This window comes from Anthonomus grandis, chromosome 18 (assembly GCF_022605725.1).
Source record: "Anthonomus grandis grandis chromosome 18, icAntGran1.3, whole genome shotgun sequence".
NCBI classification, from domain to species: Eukaryota; Metazoa; Arthropoda; class Insecta; order Coleoptera; family Curculionidae; genus Anthonomus; species Anthonomus grandis.
This window is the reverse complement of record NC_065563.1, coordinates 9,423,623-9,446,649: the sequence shown is the minus strand read 5'-3', so window position 1 is coordinate 9,446,649 and position 23,027 is coordinate 9,423,623. Positions and strand designations below refer to the sequence as shown.

The 23,027-nt window shown below is 34.9% G+C and overlaps 2 protein-coding genes and 1 long non-coding RNA gene across 4 annotated transcripts in view; 1 reads left to right on the top strand and 2 right to left on the bottom strand.

Moving 5' to 3' along the window:
- The window catches only part of LOC126747023 (uncharacterized), a 312,317-nt gene that overhangs the window by 61,458 nt on the left and 227,832 nt on the right, over window positions 1–23,027 (bottom strand). The window lies entirely within an intron of this gene.
- LOC126747030 (uncharacterized) lies at window positions 964–8,770 on the bottom strand. 2 transcript variants are annotated; one of them, XR_007664072.1, is made up of 3 exons: window positions 8,632–8,770; window positions 1,240–1,368; window positions 964–1,182 (listed from the first exon to the last, which is right to left on the bottom strand). It is a non-coding gene; the product is annotated as an uncharacterized LOC126747030 (long non-coding RNA). The 2 variants fall into 2 exon arrangements; XR_007664071.1 differs by lacking the exon at window positions 8,632–8,770 and adding an exon at window positions 7,980–8,529.
- LOC126747015 (glucose dehydrogenase [FAD, quinone]-like) lies at window positions 9,432–17,623 on the top strand. Its single transcript, XM_050455488.1, has 7 exons — window positions 9,432–9,649; window positions 10,325–10,537; window positions 10,592–10,851; window positions 15,481–15,923; window positions 15,977–16,162; window positions 16,979–17,315; window positions 17,365–17,623. The coding sequence occupies exons 1-7, from the start codon at window positions 9,469–9,471 to the stop codon at window positions 17,569–17,571; spliced, it is 1,827 nt and encodes a 608-aa protein (XP_050311445.1). The 5' UTR covers window positions 9,432–9,468; the 3' UTR covers window positions 17,572–17,623.

Sequence of the window (23,027 nt, the reverse complement as noted above, 5' to 3'; positions counted from 1 at the left end):
GCAATAACTTTTGGTCGTGTAACCATTATATTTTTCTTTTGTTGTTGTGAGCACCTTTTAACTTGTCCAATTTCTTGAGCTCCATGCGAAGTAGACATCATAGTTACCACTGAATTATCCATCCATCTCACGTACAAATGGCCATCGGATTTCTTTATGGCTGTTTCGAAATATCCATGGTCTTTTTTGACAAACATTTATTTATTCGTGAGGGGGCATTCGGTTTTCACGAATTGTTCCAGTTGCAGAATAACCACGAAATTGCAAATATGAGTAAAGCGCTGGGTTTGAAAACAAATTATCCATATAAAGTTCATATCGCAAATCCTTTTTTTCTGGCGGCAATTCATCTAACATTACTACCAAAGGGCTTGCAGCTTTGCCAAACGATAAATCGTAGTCCGCATTAGATTTGGGACTTTTACCTTGATAAACATCAAAATTTACCAAATAGCCGTCTGTAGTATTTAGGCTCCAAATTTTATACCTAAATCTAATGGGTTTTCCACGAATAAATTGCTTGCAGCTATGTCGCCCGAAATATCGAACTTGTATCGAACTTGTGTGAAATAAAAATCTAATTTTGTATTATCAGAGCAATGAAGAAACCGAGTCATGATCATGCAGCGCATGATCGAAAATGATGCGCAATCAAAAGCGCATTGCTTGAGACACAGCTAAATTTTTAAGATCTTCGCCACAGCTCCAATATTGCCTTTTAGATGGCAAATTAATATAGCCGCTTACAAATAATATTGCTATGAAGCAATGAATTTCATCTGGTGTAATATTAGGGTCTGGACAGTTCAAAAATAATGCATATCTGCGAGTTTCCGCCACCAAATGTTTTATAAATTCATCATCTATAAACTCTTCGAAAATTTGAATTACGGATATTTGCTCAAATCTGGAATAATCTGGTGGCGGAAAATATTTTTGCGGTACAACTGCATAGTATGCTCCTTTTTCCCACTGAGGTATAAATGATTTAGACTGGTTTCGCCTATCTTTTAGCCAAGTTGTGTATTCCTCCACAAGAACCGGAGTAGGCACAGTATTTGTTTCCTGATCTGCTATATTTGCATCACATTCAACCTCATATTGGGTACCCAATCTCTCGTTATTGTATAATCTTATTTCGGCCGGGGTCGCAACTGTCGAGCTGTCAATTTGTCAACTAGCCTACGAAAAAAAAATGATCAAAAAATAACAAATTACGATAAAGAGTTGGCTTATTACCCGCCATCGTCCTCGTCAGCTCAGTCCTCATCTGTCTCTATATTGGGTTCTGGTGGCTCAATGTAAATATCGCCGTCAAGATCATCGTTATACACCATATCAGGCGCTTCCGCAAGTGAAAAGCCATATCTGTAATTATTTGAAATCACTTAGTGCAAACGCCTAGTGTTGCCATAATATGGTAACATACAAGTTTACGCCCTTGTAACTCACTGTTAGAATTATTAACTGGTTGGCTGTTGTTTGGTGTAGAAATGAAAACACTTTTTACTAAACTACATTTGAATTGTATTAAATAAAATAAAACGTTAACAAAACGAAACAAATCGGCTACATTATTTTATCTAATCTCTGCCGCAATCAACCTTTCTTAACTTATACTCGTGATCTTCTGCCCATTATTCAACGATGAATTTTTTGAAGTTAAAACAAAACAAGCGGACTCCCCTTTTTTGTCAAACATGGGTTCCAGCGTCACTACGTCCGTCTCTCTCGCTTCTCAATAGCCAGCATCTATCGGCACCGTCCACGTTGGAAGAAAAGAAGGCCATAAACGAATGTAGGCTAGAGCACTACAAACACCTTTAATATAGGCTTTCGCACTTATTTTTAACGGGCATATTTAAACGCAAACATACCGCCCACCTTGAAAACTTCCCGTTTTCAAAATGATAAACAAAATAAACCTATATGCATGGTCTCTAGGGCTCTAAAACAAATAACATTAATTTCTATCTTAAAGCTAATACCTTAAAATTATTTACATGGCCATAAAGGCTAAGTTACGACATACATTTGCCCTAAACTAAAATTAAGTCATTAACTAAAATTCCTGTTAATATTCAATTGGTAAAGGTCTTATTTTGTTCACTGCTCTTTTGAGAATGCCACTTTGCGTTAACACTTCGACCACCCGCACCATACTATCTTTGCCACTGAAAGTTTTATGAATGCGCCCCAACTTCCATAGATATGGAGGAGTATTTTCATCTACCAACAGCACCATGGCTCCTTCCTTGATATTCTCTGCCGATTTGCACCACTTTGAACGAACTTGAAGCTCACTTAGGTACTCGCGGCTCCACCGTATCCAAAATTTCTGGACCATGCCTTGTAACTGCTGGAACTTCGTAAGGCGGTTTTGCGGAGTGTCAATAAAATTACCACCACTTGGTAAATTGGTCAAACTGCGTCCAATTAGGAAGTGTGAAGGTGTCAATGGGTTTAAGTCCAAAGGATCATGGGATAATGGGGATAAAGGACGTGAATTTAGAATGCCTTCAATCTCTGCCAATAACGTTAAAAATTCTTCGAAAGTCATAGAATTTAACCCACCCTGAACTACCCTGATTAAATGAAATTTGGCTCGTTTTATAGCCGCCTCCCATAATCCTCCAAAGTTTGGAGACCTAGGAGGTATAAAATGCCATGTAATACGCTCCTTCGCTAATGCAGTTTGTATGTTATCTGAATTTTTTACTAAGAGCTTGTACAATGACTGAAGCTCCGAGTTAGCACTTACAAAATTCTTTCCATTATCGGAAAATATATGACAAGGTCTACCTCTCCTGCCAATGAAACGTCTTAACGTATTCAAGAATGCTGCCATTGTCAAGTCTGTAACAGCCTCCAAATGACAAGCCTTGGTAGCCAAGCAAACGAAAATACATAAATAAATTTTTATTAATTTGCTACCCCTTGTAATATGCCTGTCTTTTATAAGGAATGGGCCACCATAATCAATACCAACATTTTCGAAAGGAAAACTTGGTTGGACCCTCTCTGGTGGTAATTCACCCATTAAATAGTCAATACCTTTGGGTTTAACACGAAAACATGGTATGCACCTGTTAATAATTTTTTTACAGCAATTTCTTGCAGACAAGGGCCAAAATCTTTCTCGCACTGAGAAAATTAATTGTTGGGTACCACAATGTAATAGTCGTTCGTGTTCATTTTTTATTATTAATTCAGTTATTTTATGACCTTTAGGTAAAACAATTTGGTGCTTTTTGTCAAATTCGAGATTTGAATTTTTTAACCGCCCTCCCACTCTTATTATGGAATTATGCATAAATGGATTTAATTTTAAAAGCCTTGAATTATTTTGCACAGGTTTATTTTCTGACAAAAGTTTGTATTCTGTTTCAAAAGATTGCATTTGAACAATTTTAATCAAAAATAAAAGAGAATTGTCAAGCTCTAGAGGTTGTAAACCTTTGGAAAAATTTAATTTTACTCCTTTTGTGTCTTCAGACACATAAACGTTTTCTTTCTTTTGTCTACAAATAGACAACCATTGCATCGATCTTAAAATCCATGCAAAAACATTAATTAATTTACTTAAGTTAGAGAACTTCTGAATGAGTGGTAAAAATTCAAAACATTGGGTATTTACTATAAAACAAGTAGATACTTGTTTGATTTCTGGAATGTCAATATCTGCAAAATTTAATTCAAAATTTATTTTACTCCAGGGCCATTTTCTTTCTGGCCATTGAAGCCATTTAGGACCGTGAAACCATATGTTACTTTCAAGTAAAACTGGTACCGTACAACCTCTCGATATCAAATCTGCAGGGTTAGTATCAGTCTTAACATGATACCAATCATTTTTACTTGTAAGAGACCTGATTTCACTAACTCTGTTTGCAACAAAAGTTTTATATGTTGAAATGTCACCTCTTAGCCATGCTAAAGTGACTGAAGAGTCAGTCCAAAAAAACTGTTTATTAAAATTTATTTTAAGAGCCTCCCTGACCTTCTTCACTAAATTTGCTAATAAAACACATGCGGAAAGTTCAAGGCGTGGTAAACTAACTGTATTTATTGGTGCCACTCTTGTCTTAGAACAAAGAAGTTTGGCAGAAATAGTATCTTTGCTTATACATCTAATATAGATGCAAGCTCCGTACGCTTTAATACTCGAATCTGCAAATCCATGCAGTTCAATAACGACATACTCAGGCAAACATATATGCCGTGGAATCTTCAAATTATTTATTAATTTTAAGTTGGTTTGAAATTCTAACCACTTATTAAAAATGTTCTCTGGTACATTTTCATCCCATGAGATTTGTAAACGCCATAAATCTTGCATTATCAATTTAGCAGCAATAATGATGGGACCCAATAATCCTAAAGGATCATAAATTTGGCAGATTAAACTTAAAATTCTGCGTTTAGAAATCTCCGTGATGTTCTCGTCGACCTCGCAAATAGCATATTGGAATGTATCATTTATTGCATTCCAATAAATTCCTAGAGTTTTTGTATTCTCGTTTTCTCCAATATGCAAAAAACTAGCAGGAGTTTTATCATTTAATTTAAACCTTTGTAGAAGTGAAATATCATTACATAACCACTTACGTAGTTCAAATCCCGCAGAAGCTAAAATATCATAAATTTGATTTTGCATTTCTAAAAGTTTTTCTGCGCAATTATTTCCACTGATAAGATCATCAACAAAAAAATTTGATGAAATTATTTTACACGCTTCTGGGTATTCAAACTCAAAATCTTGCGCCAACTGTACAATGCAACGCATCGCTAAATAAGGAGCTGACGTGCACCCGTAGGTTACTGTGTTTAATTCAAATAACCTTAAGGGTTCATTGGGACTTGACCGCCAAAAAATTTTTTGAAAAGCACGTTGATCTTTATTGATCCAGATTTGGCGATACATTTTAGATATATCTGCGCACATTACATATTTAAACTGTCTAAAATTAACTAAAATGGAAAAAATCTCATTTTGCAATGCCGGTCCTGTAAATTGCACTTGGTTTAGGGATGGGCCCGAACCCTGGTCTGTTTTTGCAGAAGCATCAAATACGACTCGGCATCTTGTAGTTATACTATTAGTTTTTATTACCGCATGATGAGGTAAAAAATAACCTGTGCTTAAATTTAGTTCATTTCGTGGAATTTCTGTCATATGACCAAGTAATTCATATTCCTGCATGAAATCTACATAGTCTTGACGCAATACTTCATTTTTTTGTAATTTACTTTCAAGGGAATAAAATCTTTTTAACGCCATTTCATGCGAATTACCCAATTTTGTCACCGATTCTTTAAAAGGTATTGTAACATTAAAACGATTGTCTAAATCACGTTTCGTCGTGGCTTCAAAATTTAACTCGCAATACTTCTCTGCATCTGACAAAATTTTACATTTTGAGGCAACCTCCTCAATTTCCCAGAACTTAGCTATTTGGTTTTCAATTCTTGTATTTATAGATAAGCAACTAACTGAACTATTTATTACTTTATCAATAACTTCTGGAGATATGTAATTTCCAGCTATAACCCATCCTAATTTTGTTTTTTGTAGAATTGGCATATTATTTCCCAACCCTAACTTATGTTGACCTGCTATCATTACAGACCAAAAAATGTGTGAGCCTAAAAGCAAATCAATTTCACTAGAAATATTAAATGTTGCATCTGCCAACTCATAATTTTCTGGAATATTAAATATGTCCTTAGAAAAAGACACTCTTGGTAGACTATCTGTGATTTTGGAAATAACAAGACAATTTATTTTTGTACTATACATGCTATTGCATGATTGAATGATAATATTTGTTTGTTTATTAAGATTTATAGGATTTTTTCCTATACCATGAACAATATGATTTGTTTCTTGCATTTTTATGCCCACCTTTTTGCAAAATTCTTCTCGAATAAAATTGCTTGTTGATCCAGAATCAAGTAACGCTCTAGCTGGTATTAATTTGCCATTTACAACAATATTGACAACCGCAGTTGACAACAAAACTCCTTGATTATCAGTTACTCTCGGACTATTAAAACTTTGAACATTAAAAACTGCTGTGCTAGCATCAGCTACCATAGAGTTTGAGGTTTCCCCACTAAGTTCAAACGAATTATCAACCCTTTCATTTAATATTGCTTGTTCTTGTAAGGAACTATTTTGTGTCTCTATCTGACCACCCACCGTGCCTTTTCCATCCGTGGCCTTACCCTGAGAAATTTCTTTCGACATAACTATACCTACATTTGTTGCTGTTTGCCCTTGCTTCATATATTCAATGTGACACAGTATATTATGTGGTTTAAAGCACTTTCCACATTTTGGAGCTTTACACATTAGGGAAAAATGATTATTAGAAAAACAGTTTAAACAAAGCTTTTTATCTTTTAACTGAACAATTCTTTCACGAGTAGACAACCTTAAAAAATTTGTACAATTCTGAATACTATGTTGGCCTGCACAAAATTCACATTTACTTTCTCTAGCAACAAACGAAAAATTCTTTTGTTTATTATGATTATTATTATTTTGAGTAAAATTATTTGGCCTTTTATTCTCAAAAAATTCATTTTGTTTATGGATTTCTATTCTTTCTAACATTGAAGATTTTTGAGTCAGAAATTTATTAAAATCACTCATAAATGGTAATTCTTGCTCATATTTAAAAACTTCCCAATCCCTTCGTGACCTTTGATCTAATTTTTTAGAACATATATATAAAATTAACCTGTCCCAAGTTTCAACTCTTTCCCCAAGGGATTTAAGTGATTTTAAGTTACTTTTTAGTGAATCTTGAAAATTTCTAAGATCCTTTGAGGATTCCTTACTTATTTGAGGATACTCAACAATAGATTTTAAGTGATTGTGAATTATTAAAGATTTATTTTCAAATCTTTCCACCAAAGTGTCCCAAGCAACCTTATAATTGCCCGGTATTATTTCAATAGACTTTATAACATCTAAAACCTGCAGCTCAAGACTATCACGCAAGTGTAAATATTTTTGCCTATCATCTAGGACCATGTCTGAATCAACTACAGCCAGAAAGAGTTCCTTCCATGCAGCCCAGTCCTCATATTTACCATTAAACTTATTAATACCTAACCTAGGCAACATACTTGAATACATAATATTAGGTTGACTGCTTGGAGGAGAGATTACCTGTGTTTGCTGAACGGTTGACACTGAACAATTTATTTTATTAAAGTTTAAAATTATATTTTTTGATTCACCTAAAATTTTATAATAATTTTTATGAAATTCCCTTTCCTCCGTTTCCTCAGCAGGATCATCAGGAGATTCTTGCATTATTTCTGATTGAATTTGGTCAAATTCATCTAAAATTGGTTCAAATTTTGATATTCTACATTCAATTTGACAAATATCACTTTGTGTAATATTTTCAAAATCTAATTTATTTAAAAAATCTGAAAATAGGGTAACTTTTCTCTTAAGGCCACCTCTTAACCTTTTTAAAGTTGAAACATCAGCCATTGTAATTACTTCTTGTACAACAAGTAAAAAATGTTAACAAATTATATTTTCTTATTTATTTATAGATAAAAATATAAAATTGTTCTCTTATTTATTTTATTTATTTTTTTTTCTATATTATATTTGAGATTATAACATTATTATTATTATTTTATATTTATTTATATAAAAAATGGCCCAATACCCTATTGAGCAGGTAATGCGCTAATAAAATCCTATTAAAATTAATTATAATTGCACCATATCTTATTAGAGCAGATATTGGCACCACTCGGCAGATACAAATTATCTTATTAAAATAAGTGGCCCAATACCCTATTGAGCAGATATGTGCTAATAAAAAATTTAAGTTAGGGCATACAATCCTAACAAAATATTTATTTACGTTAGACATAAATTATTATTGGCAGAGAGATCAAACACACTAAAAACAACGAAAAATATTTATTTAAGGAAAGGTACTTACAGGAATTCCCCTGACGCCGCCGTATTTCTTGCACTGACACTGCTATTTTTAATTTTCATTTCTTATTTTTTTAACACCACAGCCAATCCGACAACGAAGGACCATAAAATGTTAGAATTATTAACTGGTTGGCTGTTGTTTGGTGTAGAAATGAAAACACTTTTTACTAAACTACATTTGAATTGTATTAAATAAAATAAAACGTTAACAAAACGAAACAAATCGGCTACATTATTTTATCTAATCTCTGCCGCAATCAACCTTTCTTAACTTATACTCGTGATCTTCTGCCCATTATTCAACGATGAATTTTTTGAAGTTAAAACAAAACAAGCGGACTCCCCTTTTTTGTCAAACATGGGTTCCAGCGTCACTACGTCCGTCTCTCTCGCTTCTCAATAGCCAGCATCTATCGGCACCGTCCACGTTGGAAGAAAAGAAGGCCATAAACGAATGTAGGCTAGAGCACTACAAACACCTTTAATATAGGCTTTCGCACTTATTTTTAACGGGCATATTTAAACGCAAACACTCACTAACTTATCAATGGATTTTATTCCAAATTTGGCCAACGATAAACCATAGTATTCTGAGCATCACAGTGTAACAAAATATCCCCCACTATTACGCATAAAAAATAAATTATACTTACTCGAATTGTATATCCAGATTTTTACGGTGTTTCAATAACTATCAAATTTAACCGCGCTAAAGACACACAGTTCGACATTTTTACCACATAACACCCAAAATTTTGCGTCTTATGTGGTTTTTACGGAAACTAAGCGAACGCGTGGTTTTTGCACACTGTGATTGGTGATATGACACGCTCGCAACAAATTTACTAGCGCATGGCCAATACCATCGCACTTTGAGTAGTCACGTGTTTGCCGTAGCCATGTGGTAACGCTAGGCGTTAATGGGTTAAGGGTCAAATGCCTGGAAGAGTTTTAACAGAATGGGTAAATTAAATAAAAATGCCTGGAAATTATGAAAAAACTTCCTTAACTCTTTTACAAATGCCTAAAAATTATCAGGATCAAGATTCTTGGGAATTAAAAAAATATGTCCCCACCAGCTTAAAATGCGTGTAAATGCGAGTATTTTAATTGACACATAAAGAATAGGTAAAAATGCTAAAATATATAGGGTGAGTCATTTTCCTGTATAGCTCACCCTGTGTGTGACGTAAAAAACATAAGGGGGTGCGTAATATAATAAATATATATTATAAATAATGTCACAGCTAATATGTTTGTAAATGTGTCATAACATTTGTTTTTCTCAGATTTCGGAAAAGCATGTCTATCGTCAGTAATTATGGACATATATCTTTCCTTTATTAATGGTTTAAGATAACGTAAGTGAACGTAAAAAAAGTAGAATGGCATGTTTTTATTTAAGTTGTTGTTCAAAATTTTATTATCTGAGTATATTATATATTATATTGTATTTAGTTTGTCAGTTGTTATTTGAAATTATATTGAAAATGTCGTTGATGCCAACGGCTTTGTTGTTAATTTTGAGTATTTTTCATGTCAAAGGGAAAGCTTGGAACGAATTTGTGGAGGAAATCGGGGATTATCTTGATAATATTCGGGGGAAATATTCGCCTATCAATAACGATGAGTTTTTTAAGGTCGAACATGGATCAGCTCCTAATGTAGTTGGTAAGAAACAATTTATTTTTTCTTTTTAAAAAAATGATAGTGTTTTATGTACTTGTTGAATACGAAAACTGTTTGCTGCAAGTACAAATCAGTGGCATCTTTTTGCAATTAATTAAAGTCGCAAAAAATTCCTCCAAATTTAAAGCTTTTTTGAGGTCTTTATTTTTAACACACTCACATATTAACTCCAAATTGAGAACCTTAGATTTTTATGTTATGATACATACTCACTCATTCATCACTTACTCACTCATTCTCCGTACATGACGACGTCATATGAGGGAGGCTCTCGGACCGTAAGTTAACTTTACTAGTATGAAATATAAATTAAATGCATGAGTTGCTGATTAGCTGAAACTTCTTTTAAAGACTTCATTGTTATGTCTTCGTATATAGTACCAACCACCATGACAAGTCACGACCGAACTCGCAGCATGGACATCAGAAAGAGTTTAAGGCTTCCGGTATAGGTATTCAAGTAAATGAGTTTTTCTGACTTTACGAAGACCAAACACAAAATATGTAACTGGTATCTTCCTCTTGTAGTAAGCCACCCGGAAACTTATGAACACCTCAGATAAATAATTATGCTGAGTCAAACAAGGCATACCCGTATAAACAATAGTACAGTAATTTAAATGGTATAAACAACATTTGACAATGGTTTTCCTTCAGATTACGGCTCATTCGACTTCATAGTAGTCGGAGCGGGTGCTGCCGGGTCTGTTCTAGCAAACCGCCTCACCGAAGAATCATTCACCGTCTTACTCCTCGAAGCAGGAGACGAAGGAGCCGACTTCCTCACCATCCTCGGACTGACTGCGGCCACGACCACCTCCAAATGGAACTGGGGATACACCACTACCAGCCAGAATAACTCCTGCTACAGTACGTCACCGAAAGATACAATTTTCCCTAATTTAACGAGAATCTATTCTTCAGGTATGCCGAAGCAACAGTGCATGTACCCAAGGGGCAAAGCGTTGGGAGGCAGCACTGTGTACTCCGGAATGTACGTGAGAGGCAACGCCCGCGATTACGACAAGTGGGAGGCCCTGGGAAATCCGGGATGGTCCTACAAGGATTGTTTGCCATACTTTAAGAAGTCCGAGAGGGCCCAGTTCGATCACGTAATCGATAAGGAGTATCATGGGTTCGATGGGGTGCAGGCTATTGGAATACCACCTGATAGCGAAGGCCTTGTAAGTATTTTATTAGACTTTTTTTAAAGATGGTTGTTATGAGGCAAAATAAAGCACCTTATTTCGACTATGAAATTACTTTTAATGGTTAACTTAAAAGCCGTTTTCCGGCATGCTTACCACTCAAAGACAACAACAACAAAACTAACCTTAAAAGCTACATAACCACAAAAGACTCATGGAGTGGGGTTATGCCACAAACTAATAGTGACTTCACATGAGAGATCATCGTAATTATAAATACTTAACACGCCATTTTACCATTTTAATTGCTTAACATAAAATCTACCTTAACTTGAAATTAGCAGTAAATTCAAAATTTAAAAAAAAAAATATGAAACTTAATTTACTAAGCATTTTCTGAAATACACAAACTTTTCTTTTCCTAACGATTTTGTGAAAATGTCTAAATAGTTTTGGTTAGAAGACACGTATTTTATTATAATTTCTTTTTTACTGCACGGATCTTTAATGAAATGGTATTTAATGTCTATGTGTTTACTTCTCTTAGAGTTCTCAAAAGTTTTAATCACTGAAATTGCACTCAGATTATCAATCTTTAGAATCACTGGACTACACTCACGAAACTCGGATAAAATACCTTTTAGATTCACTAGTTCTTGGGCTGCTGCTCCTGCTGATACATATTCGGCTTCCATTGAAAACACAAATCCACTAATACATTTTCTGCCCTGCTTATCTCCACCGCAGTCTGTATCACACATTCTACTCACACCTCACCACTGTATATGTGGTCATAAAATTAATATTTATCAAAAAAATTAAGACGTTTTTTGTTACAATTATTGGGATCTAGTGAATCCGTATCTTTCTAATATACAAATGCATGGCAAGAAAAACTGTGGTAGTAAAAGTCTGATGATTATCAATTAATATAATTCATTTTGTTAAAAGATGTGTATCAGATAATTAATTTTTGTTAATGTTTATATAAGATTTTTCCTCAATATCTATTTTTCGGGGGAGAACTGCTGCCTGACTTCTTTCTCAAATAGAGGGAGACACAATTAGTCAATTGTGTCACTGGAGAGTACTAGTGGACTGTACTAATTTGCTTTGTTTATCGAAGGACCACAGCTTATATGGCTCTGAACCAATTAACTTAATAAATGTAACATTTATTAGATTCGAAGACAGAAAAATGGAACAATTATTCATAAAAACAGTTGTAAACTATGAATTCTCTTTGCTTTTTTTTATATACTTAATTTTACGTTATTTACACTCACTTTGCTTCTTAGCAAGTAACCTCACTCACTTTTACAATGGTGCTTATACTCTTATTACAATGGGTTAATTACTTTAACCTACCACTTTAAAATGATCTTCTTCTGACCTTCTAGGAATCGATGGTGTCCTTATAAACATAAACCAAATAAAAATGAATACACCTCGATGACAGAAAATGGTGTTGTTGGGTTATTTCCCAACATCTATATTAATTTAGTTGGTATATTTTAGTTTTGCTTATTGTCATGTTATTTATCTCTCATCAAACATTTTACTTACAGAATAATTAATAAGACAAATTATACAAGGTACTTTTGAAGCGAACAAATTTACATAATTAGTTTAACTCATTGGACAATTTAGTCTAAAAAAAATGTGGTATTTAGATATATTGTATACGATTGGTTTAAGGAAATTAGCTTTTTTTACCAATACCTTCATAAGATTCATTTAAATATACCTATACTTGGAGAATATCAAAAAGATATTTATTTCAATGAACGCAAAATTCAGTTACTTCAAATGGGTTCTTTCTGTGTATAATTGACGATCGCTATTAAATGATGTTCTTCGTATAACAAGCGCATCACTACATAATAATGACTTTCTATGGCGTTTAAAAATGTGAGTGAGGAGTGAAATGCGGTAGAATCTGAAAAATTGGTTTCAAAACTCACGTACTTGAGTTAAACATTTCCACCAATATGACGCTGTCTAAGAGCCCGAATTCCCTCTAAACCACTGCCTCCTTTTCTAAATCTCAATCCATAGTCTCTTGTAGCACTCAGATATCTCAAAATGCGTTGTCCTGCTTTCCAAAGTGACAGCGTGCAAACTGACACGCTGTATGTGATATCTGGTCTTGTTACAATTGATAGATACATTAGGCTACAAATTAGTCTTCTATAGGGTACATTTTCCAAGACTGGTTGATTTTCACCCACTTGAAATTTTTGCTTCATAGGTGTTGCAATGTAGCGACACTCCATTATATTGAATTCAGGCAAGAGTCTTGAAATCATCTTTGTTTAAGTAACTTTTAATCCGTCTTCTAGTTTGGTAATTTCCATTCCAAGAAACGATGTTACATCCGGTATATTTTTAACATTAAAGATATCATATAAATCTTGCACAATTTTCTTAACTTTTATACCGGGTCCTAAAATTAATGCGTCATCAACAAATAATACTAAGTTTACATCTTCATTGATATATAAACAGTAATCATACTGTGATTTTAAAATGTAATTGTGACATTACTTCATTAAATTTGATGTTCCAACATTTAGGAGTATTTCTTAAACCATAAAGGGCTGTGTTTAATTTAAACGTTTTTGACTTGCTCTATAAGCCTTCTGGTTTCTTAATAAATACTTCATTGTCCAACATCCCATTAAGAAATGGTGTTGGCACATCAATTTGACTCAAGGTCCAATTTTGTTGAACAGGCATTGATAACAAGATCCTGATAGTGGGTAGTCGACATACTAAGTATGTGAGTGACTAAATATTCAACGTGTGTCAATGGGTACTTTCCCATTCGGTAGCTCTGCCGGTGTCCAAGGTTGAAGCTTCTCGTGGATTTCTAGCTCATTATTAATGGCTTCCTGCCAATTTTCAGACTCTGCAGCTTCCATATATGTTCCCGGTTCATTTTCTGATTGAGAAAGCAAACAAAATGCGACATAAATTTCATAGTCACTGAGATTCTTGCGCCTTGTTACATTCCTTCCCGATCTGGTGATCATTTCCGGTGGTAAAGCTTCCTCGTCAGTTGAATTTTCTTCATTACTTTCCATTTCGTCCTAGGTTTTCATTTCCATTAATTTCTTCCTCATGATCCTGATTCTTCATCTCTATGTCATTCTCAAGTACATCATTATCTTCTATCTTCTTATCTCTTGTAGTCCCTTCTTGCATTCCATTATAATTTCATCAAACCGGACGTCCCCTGATTTAATTCTAATTTTTTCTTCTGGCAATCACAGCCTGTATCCTACTCCACAATAACCAACCATGACAGCTTTTCCTGCCTTCGGGTCCAGTTTGTTTCTCTTTGGCATAACTGTGTACCAGTAGCAACCAAAAATCCTTAACTTGTTCAAGTCATTTCTCTCATTGTAAATCTCTGATGGTGTTTGACCTCGTGTTAAGGCGGAGGTTGGAGTGCGTTTTAATTCATATACTGAACACTTGAGTGCTTCTTCCCAAAGAGATTTTGGTATTCTAGATTCAACAATTTTGGTTCTTACCATATTTAGTAGAGTTCTATTCAATGATTCACCATTTGACTGAGGACTGTATGGAATAGTGTATTCCACCTAAATACCTTTTTGTCTACAGTATGAATTGTAACTGTCATCAGGATGTCATCAAGGATTACCTGGAAATACTTTCCTCCGTCAATGTCCATTGGAGTGATTGGATCACTTATCTCACTATGAACCAACTCTCCAATCATTCAAGTGTTTTTCTCATTACTGTAAAAAGGTGACCTTGAAGCTTTTTCTTCTACACAAGATGAACATATGCTGTCTATTGTTTTTAGACCCAACTATGCCAAAGCATTATTGTTTGCATGGCCTAACCGACGAATTCTCAGCATCAATATGTCAATTCTCACTTTGTGTGTTTATTTTATCTAATACTAAAATAAACAATCCATTTCTTCTCTCACAAATTATTTCTAACTCCTTTCCAGTTATGATGCTTCGGTTTCTCTCAACAATTATTTTGTGTCTTCTTTCTGTCAACTTCGAGGCAGAAATGAGGTTAAGCTTCATGCCTGGAACAATAAGAGCCCCTTTATGAACTAGTTGTCCTTGACACATCCCAGTTAATGTACCACATCTATTTGTCCTTAAGATGCTACCATTTGCTATATGTATTTCTACGAAATGGGGTAACATTTTATTGTTATACATACATTTTTGCATACCTTCCTGTACAAAATGACTACTTGCTCCAGAATACTATTACAAAATTTACCATATTGAAATATTCTTTATTACATAAATTTGCTGCGTACTGCACAACACCATGATCATCCCTTGCACTTGCTTCATATCCCCTCTCATGTTGAGATTCCTGTTTGTGGTAGTCGACTTTCATGTCTAAAGTTTTAACCCCTTATTGGTGTTGGTAATACCTTATGTGGTTATAACCTTAAAAAGTACATAACCACAAAAGACTCCTGGAGTGGGGTCATGCCACAAACTAATAGTGGCTTCACATGAGACATCATCGTAATTATAAATACTTAACACTTTTAAAAGAGTGGGTTATGGAGGCACTAGGATTTTGATGGCTGAAGTAGAAGAAGAATGAGGATATAAAGATGAAGATAATTGAATTTTTTACTTAATGTTTTTTTGCCAGACCACCAAACTACTAGAGGCGGCAAAATACATCAACAAATCCGTCATCGACTATAACGGCCCGAGCCAGGACGGTATTGGCAGATGCCAATTCTATCTGGATTTTAACCGGAGGACGAGCGGCAACTACGCCTACATCCAACCGGTGATTAACAGGACAAACCTGAACTTGACCATAGAGGCCCTAGTAACGAAAGTTCTACTGGATCCAAACCAAAAAACGGCCCAAGGAGTGGAATTCTACAAGAAAGGCCAAAGGTACATAGCGCAGGCCAAGAAAGAAGTGATCGTCTCCGGCGGGGCCATAAACTCACCGCAGCTGCTCATGCTATCTGGAATTGGCCCCAAAGAAGAGCTGGACAAACATAACATTGAGGTTGTAGAAGATTTACCTGTTGGCAAGTACTTGTCTGACCATATGTTTTATACAGAGATCTGCTTTAGGTAGTATTAAGAGAAATTTTATTGAAATCTATTACAACTGTTGATGTTCGCAGTACAAATCAGACGTTTTACAATAACTCCTTGCTGCAAAGTCTGGAGAGGTGGAAAAAGGGACTGAGGACCTTGACCGAGAGCGCTCGAATCCAGACGGTCGGTTTCATCAGTTTCGACCAGGAGGAGGGGGTGCCTTTGGTGCTGTTCACTTTGGCATTAGGAGGTGTCGGGGGATATATGGATCCGTAAGATATTCTGAATCTGATTAATTTCTTCGGAAAAAAAACGAGTTTCAAAGTAATACTGTTAGATGATGCCATAGTCTGAATAGGACCCATTATTTGCTTGTCCTTAATAATTCGTGTTTTGAGGCATGCCTGGTAGATAACGGCACATGTACCTAAAGCCCTAATGTGTGTAAGAATGATTATTCTCGCACTCAGTAATGTTTTTGACATTGTCAAAAACATGTGAAGATTTGCCAGAAACTATAGAGTTGATTGATACTATTGACTCGGCAGAGAGAATCTTAGTATCCAGCTCTGGAACTTTACAAACTCATACTCACACACATGCTATACGAAAAATACTAAAAAATGCCGTTTTGTTGCGTGATTTTGGCCAATGGACAAACCAGAGTATTGTTACCCGCTTTGCCAGTTAATAAAGATGGACTGACTTATTTGAATTTTTGTTTCTCGATTTTTCGCCAAATTATACTATAAAATAATAATAATAATAATGATAATTCACAATATAAAAAATATACACATATTAAATATACAGGGTATTGATACGATCATTATCCTTTATCTTGAAAGCCAAAATCAGCAAAGACGTTAACCTGATAATTGTGAGTTGTGTTTGGTATTTTCAATACGCCTAAGATTTTTGCATAAAATCCGAGATCTGTGAGTTTTTTAATACAGAGGGGAGAACTAGAAGTAGCCGAATAACTTATAAAGTCGTGCCTGGGTCATTTTGTACCTTGAGAAGTATTTATAGGACACTTTTCTCATCTTTTTATATGCAGCAGTTTTTAAGATAATACATTTTTTTAGTCCTCCGGATCAGCATACTGACGCCCTTCATACCCACAACCCCTTAACCCAGGTATGCACCGAACTGATCTTATTGCATCCAAAATCTGTGGGCGAGGTGACGCTAAAGTCGAACGACCCGAGGGATTTTCCAAACATCAACCCCAACTATTTGACTACTCCTGACTTAGTCGCATACAACAGTGGGATCCAGGAGGTGATTCAATTACTCGATTCCGAGGTCTTTAGGGCATGGAATGCTACTTTGAACGTCCCGAGACTGCCCCATTGCGATACGGAACATCAAAAATTAACCACCGAATGGTGGTTTTGTAATTTGATGGATATGGCTGGACCGGTAAATTTAAATAAACCGTCCGTTTTTGTCCAACCGAGTTCCTTTTCAGGGGTTGCACCCAATAGGCACGACAAGGATGGGAACTGATCCGAGGTACTCAGTGGTTACTCCAGAGCTGAAAGTCCACGGATGGGAGAACTTAAGGGTTGTGGATGCCGGGGTTATTCCTCGCCAAACTTCTGGAAACATGAACGCCCCCACTGTGATGATCGCCGAGAAGATTTCAGATGTTATTAAGAAAACTTGGGGCTCTTAAGGGTTGTTTTAGTTGTAAATTTGTTAATAAATTAATATATGCTTTAATTAATTGAGCAGTTGTATTTATTGCCTACCTGGCACTGAAAATAATTTCCTCTATTGTCCAGGCAGTTTCCAGGCTCTCCTTCTGACATGTGTCATTTCTAGTTACCAATTTCTGGAAAATGTGTATTGTTGTCTCACACAATAGAGGAAAACAGTAGACCTAATTCCATCACAATTTCATCCCATTGGAAAAAAATTTAAAAATTTTGTAGACAAAGCATAAAAAGCAAAACACACAAATATAGAAACCAAAAAACAAGTACTAAATAAATATATACAAAACTGGGTACAAAAGACATAAATGTACCTGGCAAATTTCTTATACTAAATGTAAAAAGTAAGAAAATAGGAAAGTAAATAAAAAAAGTAACAAAAACAGTCAAATACATTAATAAAATATTTAAAAAGTCATAAAAAATGTAATAATTAGCCAGTGCGTGCATGATACTCAAAAATTAATATTAAAAAAAAATCATCTACTGCATATAAAGCTCTCTCCAGTAAATATGATTTCAAAGCATTGCGAAATCGAGGAAAAGATGTCAATGATTTAATTTCCAAAGGCAGATGATTGTGCATTTTTTTAGCTCCATAAAGAATAGAACTTTTTATTAATTCTGACCTTGAGATCATGCTCTGCCTTTCGAAGTAGATAATTGCGAGATGGTCTATTAGGAATTTCTGATATATGCTTGCGAACCAAGCAAATTGATTTAAGAATGAATAAAGATGGAAGAGTTAATATTTTAAATCTTTTAAAAATTTCTTGGCAGTGAGCTCAAGTCCTATCAAGTCCTAGTAAATAGCGAACGGCTCTCTTTTGTAGTTTAAAAATGCGCTCAAACTGAGTCACACAGCATGTGCCCCAGAATGGAAGGGCGTAACGAAAATGGGACTCAAAAAGGGCATAATACACTTCACAGTTCTTGATGACGAAAGATTTAATTCCCTCGAAACTGATCTTATGGCAAAACAAGCTAAACTTAATTTTTTAGATAAAACATCGATATGTAATTCCTCCTTCAAAGAGCTGTCAACAATAAGTCTCAAAAATTTCACAGATTCAACAACGTCCAAGCTGGTGTTGCTAAGTACAAAGGGTTGGATAGTACCTTTATAAGATAAGACTTTAGTTTTTGAGATGTTTAAGCAGAGAAGATTCGAATCGTGCCACGATTTAATGTTGATAAGGTCTTTAGCAATAGTTGCATGAAGTGCCGCAACATCCGGATTGCTCCATGTAAAGCTAGTATCATCTGCAAAGAGACAGATTTTGCCGCTAATGTTAAGATGGGCCAAATCATTAATAAACAGCAGAAACACAATTGGGCCCAGAACTAAACCTTGAGGTACCCCACATTCTATTGGTCTGCTAGAAGACATTGCAGTCTTACGGCAGTTAGGAAAGACCCCATTTTGAAATGATTTGTTAATTAGGTTTCTCAGATGGTTTAAGGTGTTATCAGGCAGATTTGAGAACATTTTTAGAGTAAAACCATATGTACCAGATGATAATTTGTTTCTTATTTCATTTATTGTACTTTGAAGCTCTGTTATTAGTACAGGGGTAAAAAATAAAATATGTAAGTTTTTATTAGAGAGATATGAAAGTGGATTATGAGAAGGTGTTATAGTAGTCATTAGGTTTTTAGCCACGTTTGCAAAGTAATCGTTAGGATTCTCAGGTGAAGAGGGGATAGTGCTAGTCGAAGAAGGCTTTCTTAATTCATTAACAATAGACCATGTTTCTTTAGCAACGTTACCAGAATTAGCCAGCCTGGTATTATAATAAATATCTTTTGTGGCTTTTATTATACAATTTTTCGATACAATTTCCTTTATAGCCTTACATAATTATGAAAAAATATGCTGTCCGAAAATTTTTTTAGGTATGATAAAGAGCGCATGTTCCTTGCAGACACACGTAAGCCTTTAGTGGACCAGGGCTTATGATGCTTAATTTTGATGGGTCTATAAGGAAAGGACTTATTCGCAATTTTTGACAAGGTCTTTACAAATCTAAAAAACTCACTATCGATATCATCAGAGATAAGACCCCAGTCAGCTGTTTGGCATAGATTCTTGAACTTCAAAAAATTTTTTTTTACCAAAAATACGGCCTAATTTACGAAAATTATTTTTGCTTAAAGTGTCAATAGTAAATCTGGCCAATACAACTTCATGGTTAGAAAAGCCTGATTTGAGAACAGTACATTCAATGAAGTTCAGAGTAAAAGATGACACGATATAGTCAATGGTGCTGGAACTATTTTTAGTTATTCTGGGTGGTGAATTTACATGCATTAAAAAACCCATTGAATCGAAAATAGACTGAAGAGATTCTTGAGCAACACACACACTGGAGTAGTCAATATTAAGGTCGCCACAAAAAATTAATTTACTTTTTAGAGGCATGGATTCTAGCAAGCTTAGAAGTTTTAGACAGAAAGTCTGTACATCAGCGTCAGGTGTTCTATAAACACAAACAATATAGTGGTCATATAACTTATGGTGAACGATGGAAAATTCAAAAACATTTTCAGATAATAAGTTATCAAAGTTACTGGTGAAAAATCGGTGATTGTAGACATTATCATAGTACCTCCATGGGATAAATTACTTCTGTTAAATCTTACTATTGTAGTGTAATTTTTAATAAAGACAATGTTCGGTTATAGCAACAATTTCTGGAAAATTTAGCTCTTCCAATAAAAGGAATAGATCATTAATTTTGTGTCTCAAGGACTGAATATTAAGTAGAAATACACTAAGCTTGCTATTGTCCGATTAATCAGAGGGTGCTTGATCCTCTTTCGCGTCACTTTATCTAAAAATTTTTATTTCTAGATCGGGAACCGCTAGAAAAATAGTTAGCATGACTTTCTCTAACTTTTAGCCGTAAAAGTCTTTCAGATGAAAAAAACGATCTTCAATTTCATCCGAGCCAATACCATAGACGCCGTGGAAGCGGTTATAAAGACGTCGCAGGAAATCCAAGTCAGTAGGTAGTCCCTCAGATGCCAGCATTAATTTGACACTGGTGTTGGTGTGCCCTTCAAAACATACATTCGAGGGTTAGTCATGGAGGTATGCCAGATAGAGCCGCACTATTGGTGGACATGCTCCCGTCCTAGTGACTTGCTTGCAGCTATCGCCTCTTTATCGGAGTCAATCGGCCGAACAACTAACAACGACAATGGACTCACTTCAAGACCATGAATTACAGTACCAGCTGGCCAAGTATTTGGCTTTTTCAGCTGAATAAAAAGATCCTCATTTTGAACACCAATTTTAAAAGTGGAGTCTGAATTGTTCTTATTCTTCGGCAATGGAAAACATCGGATAAAGTCAGCAGTTCCAAGTTTTTCTTTGATGGAGTGAGCAAGTTGATTTTGCTGTGTAGTCGGATGGATTGTTGGATACCACTACATAATGCCATTCCTTTCTAGCAATGATTTTATGAGGTGTAGGAGATTTTGATTGTGAAGAAGTAGAAACCTCCGTAATCTTGTCGGACTGGGTGGAAATGGACTTTTTTATTACAGGCGGGATGTATTTGGTAACACTTGGTTTAGCTTTTACGCCTATTTTTTCTATTTTAAGTGCCATTTGATTGGCACTCCGGCGTAGATCCTCCATTTCCTTAAGAAAATCTTGCTTAGAGGAATCGTGAATTTGAACCTTAACAGATTCATTGTGATTTCCCATAAGTATTGATGAGATGTTAAAAATTTCTTGCTTCATGTCCCTGATTGAATGAAAAATTGATTCTTGACCACACTTAGACTTACTTTTGGTTAGAAGGTCATGTATGCCATTTTTTCGTACAGGGACTTCCATTTTGAATCATGATGACTCCAAATGTCGTAGAGTTCGGTCATGACAAGGAAAAGGTCACTATTCTTTTTGAGACATGATCCCAAAGCATCAATAATTTCTATGGGGATCTGCGATTTTTCCAGTTATGAAACTTTGTCGTGGAGGTATTTTAAAGTAGGAGAATCACAAATACTGCAGAAGAATCTAATGTTGTGATACTTCTGATGATAGATCACCTTCGTTGTAGCCACTCGCTAGCAGTACTACAACGAAGTAACTCACACACAGTACACTCCCTTGGTTTCGTTATTTAATTTTAATTAGAGTTTTAAGGTAGATTACTTGGAAATTATTTCAATTTATAATATATATTCTCTTATCTCGATCGCTTTACACTTTTTTACATACGCTTTTACACATTTTTAAATCTGAAACTATTAATTTCATATTTTTATCTTTAATGGTTTTTGAGGTATTTTACTTCTAGTGGACACATCGTTTGGAATTTGATAATTTGGAAACTTTTACTTGGATCGGTTTGTTCTTTAAGTAATATTTATAGACACTTTTCTTAATATTATAAAAATGTTGGCTTCATATTTTTATCTTAAGTATTTTTTGACTTTTAGTGGCTGTAGATTGGTCGTTGACATTCTTCTCTTCGGTGATAATTTTCTTGGATTTAAATATGAATAACCTGGAAAGTATTGTCTGGAAAAATGTCTATATGGGGAGAGAGCCTACTGTAATCGATGTGAATAAAACAAATAAAGTTTCGAGAACAAAATATTATTTTAATAAATAAAGAAATACTACAACGAGCACTTAGAAACCGACGGATAATAATACCGCAAATCGACTGACTAAACCTTCCAAAAAAACCCGGCCAAGAAGACGTGATGCCACTTTCTTTTTCTGGGTGGTTTATGATAGGGTGCATCGTTATCTTATCGGTTCTCTGAAGACCCCTTTGTAATCTGTTTGGGCTTGTTTGCTTTTCCCAGGGTCTAGGATGGCCATTAGGTAGAATTAAAAACAGGCTAGCACCATCTGTGTAATGGGTTACACTACACACCTTGGATATTATTTATAGGTCACTTTTTTAAATATAAAAACCCATGTTTCCTATTTTTATTTCACTTTTAGTGGCCATAGGTGGCTGGCTAGTGGTTAAAACTCTTCTCTTGGACTTTTTTTGGATTTGGACCTGGATAACTTGAGAAGAATCACTTAGATCGTTTTATTTCCTCAACAACGTTTATAGAGCATCCTTCTCTTAATGCAAAACCGTTAATTCAATATTTTTCTCTTTACTAGTTTGTGAGATATTATTGATCCTGACTTTCTAAGCTGTATTACTTAAAAACTTTTGGCTAAAACTGGCTAGCATTACATTCTAAACAACCTTTATAAAGCACTTTTTCCTTAATACAACACTATCGATTTCTTGTTTGTGTCTTCGGTACTTTTTAAGATATTAAACTTTTAGTGGAAAAATAAGTTTGAAAGCTCATTTGTCCTACTCTACTAAGTTAAATATTCTCAAAGCCGCTCTTGTCGCAAGTCTGGATCGCGCCTAATTCGACTGAA

Excerpts from the sequence above, each read along its gene's own strand:
- LOC126747015 (XM_050455488.1), top strand. The coding sequence starts at position 9,469 with ATGTCGTTGATGCCAACGGCTTTGTTGTTAATTTTGAGTATTTTTCAT. Across the intron at positions 10,538-10,591 it reads CCAGAATAACTCCTGCTACA|GTATGCCGAAGCAACAGTGC; the intron begins GTACGTCACCGA and ends TCTATTCTTCAG. Across the intron at positions 10,852-15,480 it reads CACCTGATAGCGAAGGCCTT|ACCACCAAACTACTAGAGGC; the intron begins GTAAGTATTTTA and ends TTTTTTTGCCAG.